The 12,280-nt window shown below is 36.8% G+C and overlaps 1 protein-coding gene across 1 annotated transcript in view; it reads left to right on the forward strand.

Annotated features, from left to right (window-relative positions):
• The window catches only part of cwf19l2 (CWF19 like cell cycle control factor 2), a 75,698-nt gene that overhangs the window by 18,125 nt on the left and 45,293 nt on the right, over positions 1 to 12,280 (forward strand). The window contains exon 10 of the mRNA XM_061925407.1: positions 6,489 to 6,588. Coding sequence (XP_061781391.1) covers positions 6,489 to 6,588 — 100 coding nt within the window. The remainder of the gene's footprint in view (positions 1 to 6,488; positions 6,589 to 12,280) is intronic.

The following is a 12,280-nucleotide window of genomic DNA, read 5'->3' on the forward strand; positions in this document are numbered from 1 at the left end:
GAAGTACCAAAAATTGACGCCGTTTAGTACCGGTGTCAATTTCCAGGTACCGGGAATTGGTATCGTGTCGGTTTTAATGTGAACCGTAGCCATCCCTTGGTAGACTACAGGCTACTTGGAGCTAGCAGCTACACAACAGCTCAGCACACAAAATAATCATTGAACAATATTGCAGTGTAAAACAGCACATATGTCAATACAAACATGTATCTAATAATTATAGTTGCATATTACTTACACATACCAAGTCTCCAAGGCAGTATTAGAAAGTATCCAGTAACAAACGTGTCCGCATTATTCAACTCACTGCATCGTGACCTTTATGAATTATTGTTACCACTAGAAAAAAAAACTATTTGTGTCTATGCCAGACAGTTAATTATAATAAAAAGGTTAATAATAACGAGGTTAGTGTTTGTCATTGTTGTCTGTGTGACTACTTTCACTTGATCAGACCTTTCTTAACTCTCTACACTACAAAATAATACAAATGTGTAATTCATCGTCATCATCGATATCAGGCAATTTTGTTTGAACTGTTTATAAGTGCAGCTGTTTATGACCACCTCCCCTTAGAAGCAGATGCAGCTATGTAATTAGGGAACGCCCAAATAAAGGAGGAGGCATTATTCAACTCACTGCATCGGGACCTTTATGAATTATTGTTACCACTAGATGTTGCCAAAAAACAACTATTTGTGTCTATGCCAGACAGTTAATTATAATAAAAAGGTTAATAATAAAGAGGTTAGTGTTTTTCATTGTTGTCTGTGTGACTACTTTCACTTGATCAGACCTTTCTTAACTCTCTACACTACAAAATAATACAAATGTGTGATTCATCGTCATCATCGATATCAGGCAATTTTGTTTGAACTGTTTATGACCCAGCGCAGCTGTTTATGACCACCTCCCCTTAGAAGCAGATGCAGCTATGTAATTAGGGAACGCCCAAATAAAGGAGGAGGCATTATTCAACTCACTGCATCGGGACCTTTATGAATTATTGTTACCACTAGATGTTGCCAAAAAACAACTATTTGTGTCTATGCCAGACAGTTAATTATAATAAAAAGGTTAATAATAAAGAGGTTAGGGTTTTTCATTGTTGTCTGTGTGACTACTTTCACTTGATCAGACCTTTCTTAACTCTCTACACTACAAAATAATACAAATGTGTGATTCATCGTTATCATCGATATCAGGCAATTTTGTTTGAACTGTTTATGACCCAGCGCAGCTGTTTATGACCACCTCCCCTTAGAAGCAGATGCAGCTATGTAATTAGGGAACGCCTAATTGGCAATAGTCAAGGCTCCAATATCGCTGCCGTATCGCACGTGACGAAGTCGTATCAGGACACCTTTCCTTGAAGCACAACTCTCTTGAGTTCTCTTTCAAAACATACGAACAAAAAGCTGCAAATTGAAAGTATATGCACACATTGCCACGGTTACAGAAAGCACCTCTATCACATTTCCAGGAAACTGGTTCTGCTGAAAACCAAGAAATTATTACGCGTAATTGTTCGACCTATTAAATTGTCCTTTAAAAGGTTTAATTGTCCTTTTAATGAAAGAAAACTTTCAGCGGCTAACCTTGTCTCAGATTTTGATGGATTTTTTTATTAGCTATTTAGTTTTTATCCTTAGATTAGATTCAGGTGCTTTATGAATACCTTTGAAAACTGTATTTTAGTGTTATATTGGTCGATATCGATAATTATTGATATTTTTATGACCCATTGAAACTAAGGACCAGGAGAAAAATAGACGAGTAAACTTTGTCTGATTACAATCCCTCAGCTGTCAAGGCAGAAAGGAAAGGAAATGTCAACACAAGCCTGGAAAACACTCAAACAATGTCAACAAAATAATAAAATCACAATAAATGATCAACAATAAGCTCTTAAAATGAAGGAAAATAGTGCAAAGTGTGAAAATGTAAACATAGAGAAACCTGAGAAGAACTATTTTCTGCATGGTTAGTGGCAGGAAGTTACAGCTGTGCTCTAAAGGGTGAGCTGTCTTGCCTTGCATCATTTACAGACCACTTTGGTCTGACTACGGTCCCTTTGGGGAAAAAAACAAAAATAATAATAATTAAAGCTGCAAGCAGCATTGGTCGGGCCCGCATATTTGGCAGGTGCTAGTCCTAAGTGTCCCAATACTTTTGTCCAGTTTTAGTAGTAAGTGTCCCAATACTTTTGTCAAGTTGTAGTCCTAAGTGTCCCAATACATTTGTCAAGTTTTAATCCTAAGTGTCCCAATACTTTTGTCCAGTTTTAGTCCTAAGTGTCCCAAAACATTTGTCCAGTTTTAGTCCTAAGTGTCCCAATACTTTTGTCCAGTGGTAGTTCTATGTGTCCCAATACTTTTGTCAAGTTTTAGTCCCAAGTGGCCCAATACTTTTGTCAAGTTTTAGTAGTAAGTGTCCCAATACTTTTGTCAAGTTGTAGTCCTAAGTGTCCCAATACATTTGTCAAGTTTTAATCCTAAGTGTCCCAATACTTTTGTCCAGTGGTAATCCGAAGTGTCCCAATATTTATGTCAAGTTGTAGTCAAGTGTCCCAATACTTTTGTCAAGTTTTAGTCCCAAGTGTCCCAATACTTTTGTCAAGTTGTAGTCCTAAGTGTCCCAATACATTTGTCAAGTTTTAATCCTAAGTGTCCCAATACTTTTGTCCAGTGGTAATCCGAAGTGTCCCAATATTTATGTCAAGTTGTAGTCAAGTGTCCCAATACTTTTGTCAAGTTTTAGTCCCAAGTGGCCCAAAACTTTTGTCAAGTTTTAGTCCGAAGTTTCCCAATACTTTTGTCAAGTTGTAGTCCCAAGTGTCCCAATACTTTTGTCCAGTTGTCGTCCTAAGTGTCCCAATACTTTTGTCCGGTGGTAGTCATAAGTGTCCCAATACTTTTGTCTAGTGTACCTACCTTGTCTGCATTGTGTAAGCACGCTGGTGCTTCCTGCTTTTAAGCAGCCATCTTAAAAAAACAGCAGCGCAGCAGCATCAGCGCAGCGGGTCTTTGAAGGGTCATAAAATCAAAACCGGAGCAGGTATTAAAACGCTGTTCTGTTATTTTATACACAAGGGTTTAATCTCTCCTGTGTTAGTTTGAAGTCGAAACGACAAACGCGCTCAGAGGAGATAGTTTTTGAAGGAAGGTGACCGGTTTTTACAAAAAAATTGTTTTGAAGGGGGAATAGCAAACTTCCTGTTGATTTTTGCTGGGGGTTGTCAATTTATGAAATGTAGGCCTAAGTGAGCCCTACATAGAGGTTTTTGTTTCATGTCTCTCCGACCTTCCCAGTGGGAGTTACAGGCAGTTTTGTCATTTTTTTCATCCGAGGAGCAGTTTTTTGTGCGTTTCATTAAAAAATTGCGCTAGAGCACAATTTTGAGATTTGGGGTTAGGTTTTTTTTATTAGATCGCAATTTTTGCCAGTCCTGATGTGTGCGTTCAGTTTGGTGAGTTTTGAAGCATGTTAAGAGGGTGAAAATACAGCTCAAAGAGGCAAAAGTTACTGTTTTTAGTACTTTTTTGTCTTGAAGGGGGAATTGCCAACTTCCTGTTGATTTTAGCCCGAGGATGTACTATTATGAAATATAGGTCTGAGTCAGACCTACATAAAGGTTTTTGTTTCATGTCTCTCCGACCTTCCTAGTGGGAGTTACAGGCAGTCTAGTTTATTTTTTCCTAGGGGGCGCTAGACCGCAATTTTGAGATTTGGGGTTAGGTTTTTTTATTAGATCGCAATTTTTGCCAGTCCTGATGTGTGTGTTCAGTTTGGTGAGTTTTGAAGCATGTTAAGAGGGTGAAAATACAGCTCAAAGAGGCAAAAGTTACTGTTTTTAGTACTTTTTTGTCTTGAAGGGGGAATTGCCAACTTCCTGTTGATTTTAGCCCGAGGATGTACTATTATGAAATATAGGTCTGAGTAAGACCTACATAGAGGTTTTTGTTTCATGTCTCTCCGACCTTCCTAGTGGGAGTTACAGGCAGTCTAGTTTATTTTTTCCTAGGGGGCGCTAGAGCGCAATTTTGAGATTTGGGGTTAGGTTTTTTTATTAGATCGCAATTTTTGCCAGTCCTGATGTGTGTGTTCAGTTTGGTGAGTTTTGAAGCATGTTAAGAGGGTGAAAATACAGCTCAAAGAGGCAAAAGTTACTGTTTTTAGTACTTTTTTGTCTTGAAGGGGGAATTGCCAACTTCCTGTTGATTTTAGCCCGAGGATGTACTATTATGAAATATAGGTCTGAGTCAGACCTACATAGAGGTTTTTGTTTCATGTCTCTCCGACCTTCCTAGTGGGAGTTACAGGCAGTCTAGTTTATTTTTTCCTAGGGGGCGCTAGAGCGCAATTTTGAGTTTTGAGGTTCGTTTTTTTTATTAAAAGGCAATTTTCGCAGGTCCTGATGTGTGTGTTCAGTTTGGTGAGTTTTGAAGCATGTTAAGAGGGTGAAAATACAGCTCAAAGAGGCAAAAGTGACTGTTTTTAGTACTTTTTTGTCTTGAAGGGGGAATTGCCAACTTCCTGTTGATTTTAGCCCGAGGATGTACTATTATGAAATATAGGTCTGAGTCAGACCTACATAGAGGTTTTTGTTTCATGTCTCTCCGACCTTCCTAGTGGGAGTTACAGGCAGTCTAGTTTTTTTTTTCCTAGGGGGCGCTAGACCGCAATTTTGAAATTTGGGGTTAGGTTTTTTTATTAGATCGCAATTTTTGCAAGTCCTGATGTGTGTGTTCAGTTTGGTGAGTTTTGAAGCATGTTAAGAGGGTGAAAATACAGCTCAAAGAGGCAAAAGTTACTGTTTTTAGTACTTTTTTGTCTTGAAGGGGGAATTGCCAACTTCCTGTTGATTTTAGCCCGAGGATGTACTATTATGAAATATAGGTCTGAGTCAGACCTACATAAAGGTTTTTGTTTCATGTCTCTCCGACCTTCCTAGTGGGAGTTACAGGCAGTCTAGTTTTTTTTTCCCTAGGGGGCGCTAGAGCGCAATTTTGAGATTTGGGGTTAGGTTTTTTTATTAGATCGCAATTTTTGCCAGTCCTGATGTGTGTGTTCAGTTTGGTGAGTTTTGAAGCATGTTAAGAGGGTGAAAATACAGCTCAAAGAGGCAAAAGTGACTGTTTTTAGTACTTTTTTGTCTTGAAGGGGGAATTGCCAACTTCCTGTTGATTTTAGCCCGAGGATGTACTATTATGAAATATAGGTCTGAGTCAGACCTACATAGAGGTTTTTGTTTCATGTCTCTCCGACCTTCCTAGTGGGAGTTACAGGCAGTCTAGTTTTTTTTTTCCTAGGGGGCGCTAGACCGCAATTTTGAAATTTGGGGTTAGGTTTTTTTATTAGATCGCAATTTTTGCAAGTCCTGATGTGTGCGTTCAGTTTGGTGCGTTTTGAAGCATGTTAAGAGGGTGAAAATACAGCTCAAAGAGGCAAAAGTTACTGTTTTTAGTACTTTTTTGTCTTGAAGGGGGAATTGCCAACTTCCTGTTGATTTTAGCCCGAGGATGTACTATTATGAAATATAGGTCTGAGTCAGACCTACATAGAGGTTTTTGTTTCATGTCTCTCCGACCTTCCTAGTGGGAGTTACAGGCAGTCTAGTTTATTTTTTCCTAGGGGGCGCTAGAGCGCAATTTTGAGTTTTGAGGTTCGTTTTTTTTATTAAAAGGCAATTTTCGCAGGTCCTGATGTGTGGGTAAAATATGGTGAGTTTTGAAGCATAAGTGGGTCAAATTACAGCTCAAAGAGGCGGTCGGTATAATAATAATAAAGAATAATAATAAAACCTTACAAATTCAATAGGTCCTTATGTCCCATTGCATAAGGACTCCCTTTGGGAGTCCTTATGCAATGGGCCATGCGGGCCCTAATAATAATAATGAATTGCATTTGTAACGCACTTTACATTTGTTAAAATCTCAAAGTGCTACAAAGCATAAAAATAAAAATAGAAAGTAAGAATATATTATAAAAAATTGACGTTTCGTCTTTTATCCGCAATTTCTTCATTTTGGACTTTTTCTTCTCACTCCATGCAAAGAATCAACCAAACTTGATAGTTGATACTGTCACCTGATTGGCCGATCAGTGATCACTTCCTGGTTACCAGAGAGCGAGTGCCTTTGTTCAAGCAACCAACCTTGCTTCCATACTTCCGCTCTCTTCCGAATATATATCCAATGTTTTATCAAACACATTTTTTTTATTGGTATCGATCACGTGTCTATATTGATATCGTTGTATCGCCCAGTAGACATTCATCTTTGCAGATGTCCAATGCTTGTATGTCGTTTGCCTAAACTGGCACACACACACACACACACACACACACACACACACACACACACACACACACACACACACACACACACACACACACACACACGCACACACAAAGAAGCCCTGCTGTGTGGAAGGCGTCAACATTCTCATTGCCTCATTCCAGTTGTGTTTGTGTGGCTGCCTTTTAGTGAAAGTGAAGAAGAGGAGGAGGAGGTTCCAATCCTCTCTGAGGATGAGATGAACAAGCTGGGCGCCAAACTGGTGAAGGCGGAGATAATGGGTAACACTGTGAGTTGGCACAATTACAATATGGCTTATGTACATATGTGTGGTTGGAGTTTTTACTGGTGTACAACACTAAATGTGTGAATGTCCAAACATTCTCACATATAAGAATATACACCAAAATATCATCTATTTATTATTATTATTATTATATAACTGGGGGAATGTCCAAACATTCACACACATAAGAATATACACCAACATATCATCCATACCTGCCAACTACTCCGGTTTTCCCGTAATTAGTACGGTTTTCATCAACCTATTCCGGGTTACGGTTGCAGTGATAAAAAATACGGTTTTTCATTAATTAAAAAAAAATTTTTTTTTTTAAAGTTTTATTCACGAAATCGCGTAACAACAATGACAATCGACACTGCTTCCCGTAACTTCCTATCGAGCCATTCCGAATGCCATGCGCGAGGCTATTTATAGCACCGCTGCCAAGCACGAAGCACCAGTTGCCATTGTTTCCAAACGAGCGAACGATCATGGAATCAGCCGGAGAAAAATCGCAAACAAGTCTTAAACCAAAAAGAAAACTGCAGTCATTCCGTGAAGAATATTCAAAAGCCTATCCGGGAATTATTATCCGTTCCAAAAAGGGTGAAAACTACGCGAATTGCACCTTGTGCAGACAAGATTTTTCGATCGGACACGATAGAATAAATTTGGATTTTAGCCACAAAAAGGTAATGACACCAATGTTATCTATTGGAATTGTTTAATACTGTTATACTGTTAAAAGTGTTTATACTATTTATGCTTTCAAGTCCAAGTTGAAGAAATCTTGTTAAATGTTGACAGCATAACTACCAAAATACAGAAGTATGTCCTTAATATTTTTGCAGTGCTATTTCTGTTGAAAAGTTCAAATGATTACATTAGAGATGTGATGTGCCACTTTTCAAGTGTCTGATGGCTTCAATTAATTTTCATATTTTGAATTCTTTTGAAAGGCTTACAAAAAAACTACATTTGAATTGTAATTCCATGCTATTGACAGGACTATTAATTTTAATGAAGTTAGCTTACCATGTTTACAGTATGATAATTGTGATAGAAATGTGAATTTTAGGCACAGAATATTTTTTACAATTGAACAAGGCAGTAGATTATACAAGCTTGGACAGAAAGTTAATAATGACACCAATTTTTTTTTTATGGAATTGTTTAGTACTGTTTTACCATTTGTTTACTGTAAAAAGTGTTTATACTGTTTATACTTTCAATTAACAAATTGAAGTATTGTGAAAGGTTGACAGGATAACTGGCATTAACTGTCAAAATAATTTCAAACTATTGAAGTTAGCTTACAGAATAAACATGTCAATCAACCCATATGATTTTTGCTGTAATATTTTTGTTTTGAAAAGTCACTGTGACTGATAGAAAAGTGATGGTTTTAGCAACATTTTAACCTGTCTGAATGCAATCAATCATTTTGCGTCGGGAAGCCCCCCTGAACCCCCCACCAGGACTTTGTCCTGGACCTACCGGGGCCTGCGGCCCCTGGACCCTGGCTACTAGGTTTTTCTGATTTCAAAAGTTGGCAGGTATGTATCATCTATTTATTATTATTATATATAACTGTGGGAATGTCCAAACATTCACACACATAAGAATATACACCAACATATCATCTATTTATTATTATTATCATATAACTGTGGGAATGTCCAAACATTCACACATTCAAGAATATACACCAAAATATAATCTATTTATTATTATTATTATTATATACTGTAACTGTGTGAATGTACAAACATTCTCACATATAAGAATATACACCAAAATATCATCTATTTATTATTATTATTATATAACTGTGGGAATGTCCAAACATTCACACACATAAGAATATACACCAACATATCATCTATTTATTATTATTATTATATATAACTGTGGGAATGTCCAAACATTCACACATTCAAGAATATACACCAAGATATAATCTATTTATTATTATTATTATTATATACTGTAACTGTGGGAATGTCCAAACATTCACACATATAAGATTCTACACCAAAAAATCATCTAGTTATTAATATTAAGCCGCAAAAGTTTGGTGCGCTCCAAAGCCCAAAGTTTTTATCCAATCGGAACCGTTCAAGTATCAAAACATTTGGCTCGACCGGGAATCATGAGCTCCCCCAACAATACCAATAAAAATATCCCAGATTACCCAGAATATTCCAGAATATAGACATTTTGCCCATTGAAAATGAATGGCCCGATTTTCAAACATGCACAACTCCCACATTTCTCATCCGGAATTCCCAGAATTCAAGGTTTTCCCTATTTTCACCTCTTTCTGGAAAGTTTTTGCTGTCCACATTTTCCAACCGTTTTTAACCATTCCACCTTCAAAACATTCTTCTTGATTGGCACAACAAAAGTCACATTCTTCTTTTCGTACAAATTCCCGGTTTTCCCGAAATTCCAGGAATTCCGAAATACCTTTTTAAATTCTCTAATTGTTACTAAGTCAACATTTTTCAACCGTTTTGAAAAATTCCAACACCAACCAATTATATCATCTAGAACAATTGTATTACCAATATTTTCAAAAATTCCCGGTTTTCCCGAAATTCCCAAATTGCTAGGAACGTATTCATAGTAATGTTGCACCATTTTTTTTTTTTTTTTAGCACGGTTTCGACCATTCAACCATCCATTCTTCACATATGTCGATCGCAAAACACGTTGTCCCTTTCCCGTAATTCCTGGTAATTTTCTCCCCATTGCCAATGAATGGGCAACATCCATATTCCACATTTATCAACCAATTACAACCATTCCACCATAAACACACTCATATCACCTTGGACAGTCAAACTACCATATCTAAAAAAAATTCCAGGAATTCCCGGATTTCCAAAGCCCTCTTTTCACCTCTTCCTGGAAATTTTTCACAGTCCACATTTTCCAACCGTTTTTAACCATTCCACCTTCAAAACATTCTTCCTAATTGGGACAACAAAACTTTTATTTTTGTAAAAATTCCCAGTTTTTCCCGAAATTCCAGGAAATCCAAAATTACTATTTAAATTCAAGCTGTTACTAAGTCAACATTTTCAACCGTTTTGAAAAATTCCAACACCAACCCATCATATAATCTAGAACAATTGTTGTATGACCTATGATTAAAAAAATTCCCGGTTTTCCCGAAATTCCCAAATTTCTAGAAAATCCTCATTTAATTGAACGTATTCATAGTAATTTTGCGCCTTTTTTATTTTTATTTTTTAACTTGATTCTGACCATTTAACCATCCATTCTTGACATATGTCGAAACGCGTTGTCCTTTTCTCAAAATTCCCGGTTTTCCCGGAATTTCCGGTAATTTTCTCCCCATTGCCAATGAATGGGCAACATCCAAACCTCTCCATATCCCACATTTCTCAACCAATTAGAACTATTCCACCATAAACACACTCATCTCACCTTCGACAAGCAAACTATCATATCTAAAAAAATTCCCGGTTTTCCAAAGCCCTATTTTCACCTCTTCCTGGAAAGTTTTCACAGTGCACATTTTCCAATCGTTTTTAACCATTCCACCTTCAAAACATTCTTCCTAATTGGGACAACAAAACCAACATTTATCTTTTCGTAAAAATTCCCGTTTTTTCCCGAAATTCCAGGAAATCCAAAATTACTATTTAAATTCAAGCTGTTACTAAGTCAACATTTTCAACCGTTTTGAAAAATTCCAACACCAACCCATCATATAATCTAGAAAAATTGTTGTTTGACCTATGATTAAAATAATTCCCGGTTTTCCCGAAATTCCCAAATTTCTAGAAAATCCTCATTTAATTGAACGTATTTATAGTAATTTTGCGCCATTTTTTTACCCGATTCCGACCATTCAAACATCCATTCTTCACATATGTCGAACGCAAAACCCTTTGTCCCTTTCCCAAAATTCCCGGTTTTCCCGGAATTTCCGGTAATTTTCTCCCTATTGACAATGAATGGGCAACATCCAAACGTCTCCATATCTCACATTTCTCAACCAATTAGAACCATTCCACCATAAACACACTAATTTCATCTTGGACAATCAAACTACCATTTTTCAAAAAAAATTCCAGGAATTCCCAGTTTTTCAAAGTCCTATTTTCACCTCTTCCTGGAAAGTTTTCACAGTCCACATTTTCCAACCGTTTTTAACCATTCCACCTTCAAAACATTCTTCCTAATTGGGACAACAAAACTAACATTTTTATTTTCGTAAAAATTCCCAGTTTTTCCCAAAATTCCAGGAAATCCGAAATGCCTATTTAAATTCAAACTGTTACTGAGTCAACATTTTCAACCGTTTTGAAAAATTCCAACACCAACCCATCATATAATCTAGAACAATTGTTGTTTGACCTATGATTAAAATAATTCCCGGTTTTCCCGAAATTCCCAAATTTCTAGAAAATCATTTAATTGAACGTATTCATAGTAATTTTGCCCCATTTTTTTTACCCAATTCCGACCTTTCAAACATCCATTCTTCACATATGTCGAACGCAAAACACGTTGTCCCTTTCCCAAAATTCCCGGTTTTCCCGGAATTTCCGGTAATTTTCTCCCCATTGCCAATGAATGGGCAACATCCAGACCTCTCCATATTCCACATTTATCAACCAATTACAACCATTCCACCATAAACACACTCATATCACCTAGGACAGTCAAACTACCATATCTAAAAAAAATTCCAGGAATTCCCGGATTTCCAAAGCCCTATTTTCACCTCTTCCTGGAAAGTTTTCACAGTCCACATTTTCCAACCGTTTTTAACCATTCCACCTTCAAAACATTCTTCCTAATTGGGACAACAAAACTAACATTTTTATTTTCGTAAAAATTCCCAGTTTTCCCCAAAATTCCAGGAAATCCGAAATGCCTATTTAAATTCAAACTGTTACTGAGTCAACATTTTCAACCGTTTTGAAAAATTCCAACACCAACCCATCATATAATCTAGAACAAATGTTGTATGACCTATGATTAAAAAAATTCCAGGTTTTCCGGAAATTCCCAAATTTCTAGAAAATCATTTAATTGAACGTATTCATAGTAATTTTGCCCCATTTTTTTACCCAATTCCGACCTTTCAAACATCCATTCTTCACATATGTCGAACGCAAAACACGTTGTCCCTTTCCCAAAATTCCCGGTTTTCCCGGAATTTCCGGTAATTTTCTCCCCATTGCCAATGAATGGGCAACATCCAAACCTCTCCATATTCCACATTTATCAACCAATTACAACCATTCCACCATAAACACACTCATATCACCTTGGACAGTCAAACTACCATATCTAAAAAAAATTCCAGGAATTCCCGGATTTCCAAAGCCCTATTTTCACCTCTTCCTGGAAAGTTTTCACAGTCCACATTTTCCAACCGTTTTTAACCATTACACCTTCAAAACATTCTTCCTAATTGGGACAACAAAACTAACATTTTTATTTTCGTAAAAATTCCCAGTTATTCCCGAAATTCCAGGAAATCCAAAATTACTATTTAAATTCAAGCTGTTACTAAGTCAACATTTTCAACCGTTTTGAAAAATTCCAACACCAACCCATCATATCATCTAGAACAATTGTTGTATGACCTATGATTAAAAAAATTCCCGGTTTTCCCGAAATTCCCAAATTTCTAGAAAATCCTCATTTA

Source organism: Nerophis lumbriciformis, linkage group LG30 (genome assembly GCF_033978685.3).
Source record: "Nerophis lumbriciformis linkage group LG30, RoL_Nlum_v2.1, whole genome shotgun sequence".
In the NCBI taxonomy this organism is placed as follows: domain Eukaryota; kingdom Metazoa; phylum Chordata; class Actinopteri; order Syngnathiformes; family Syngnathidae; genus Nerophis; species Nerophis lumbriciformis.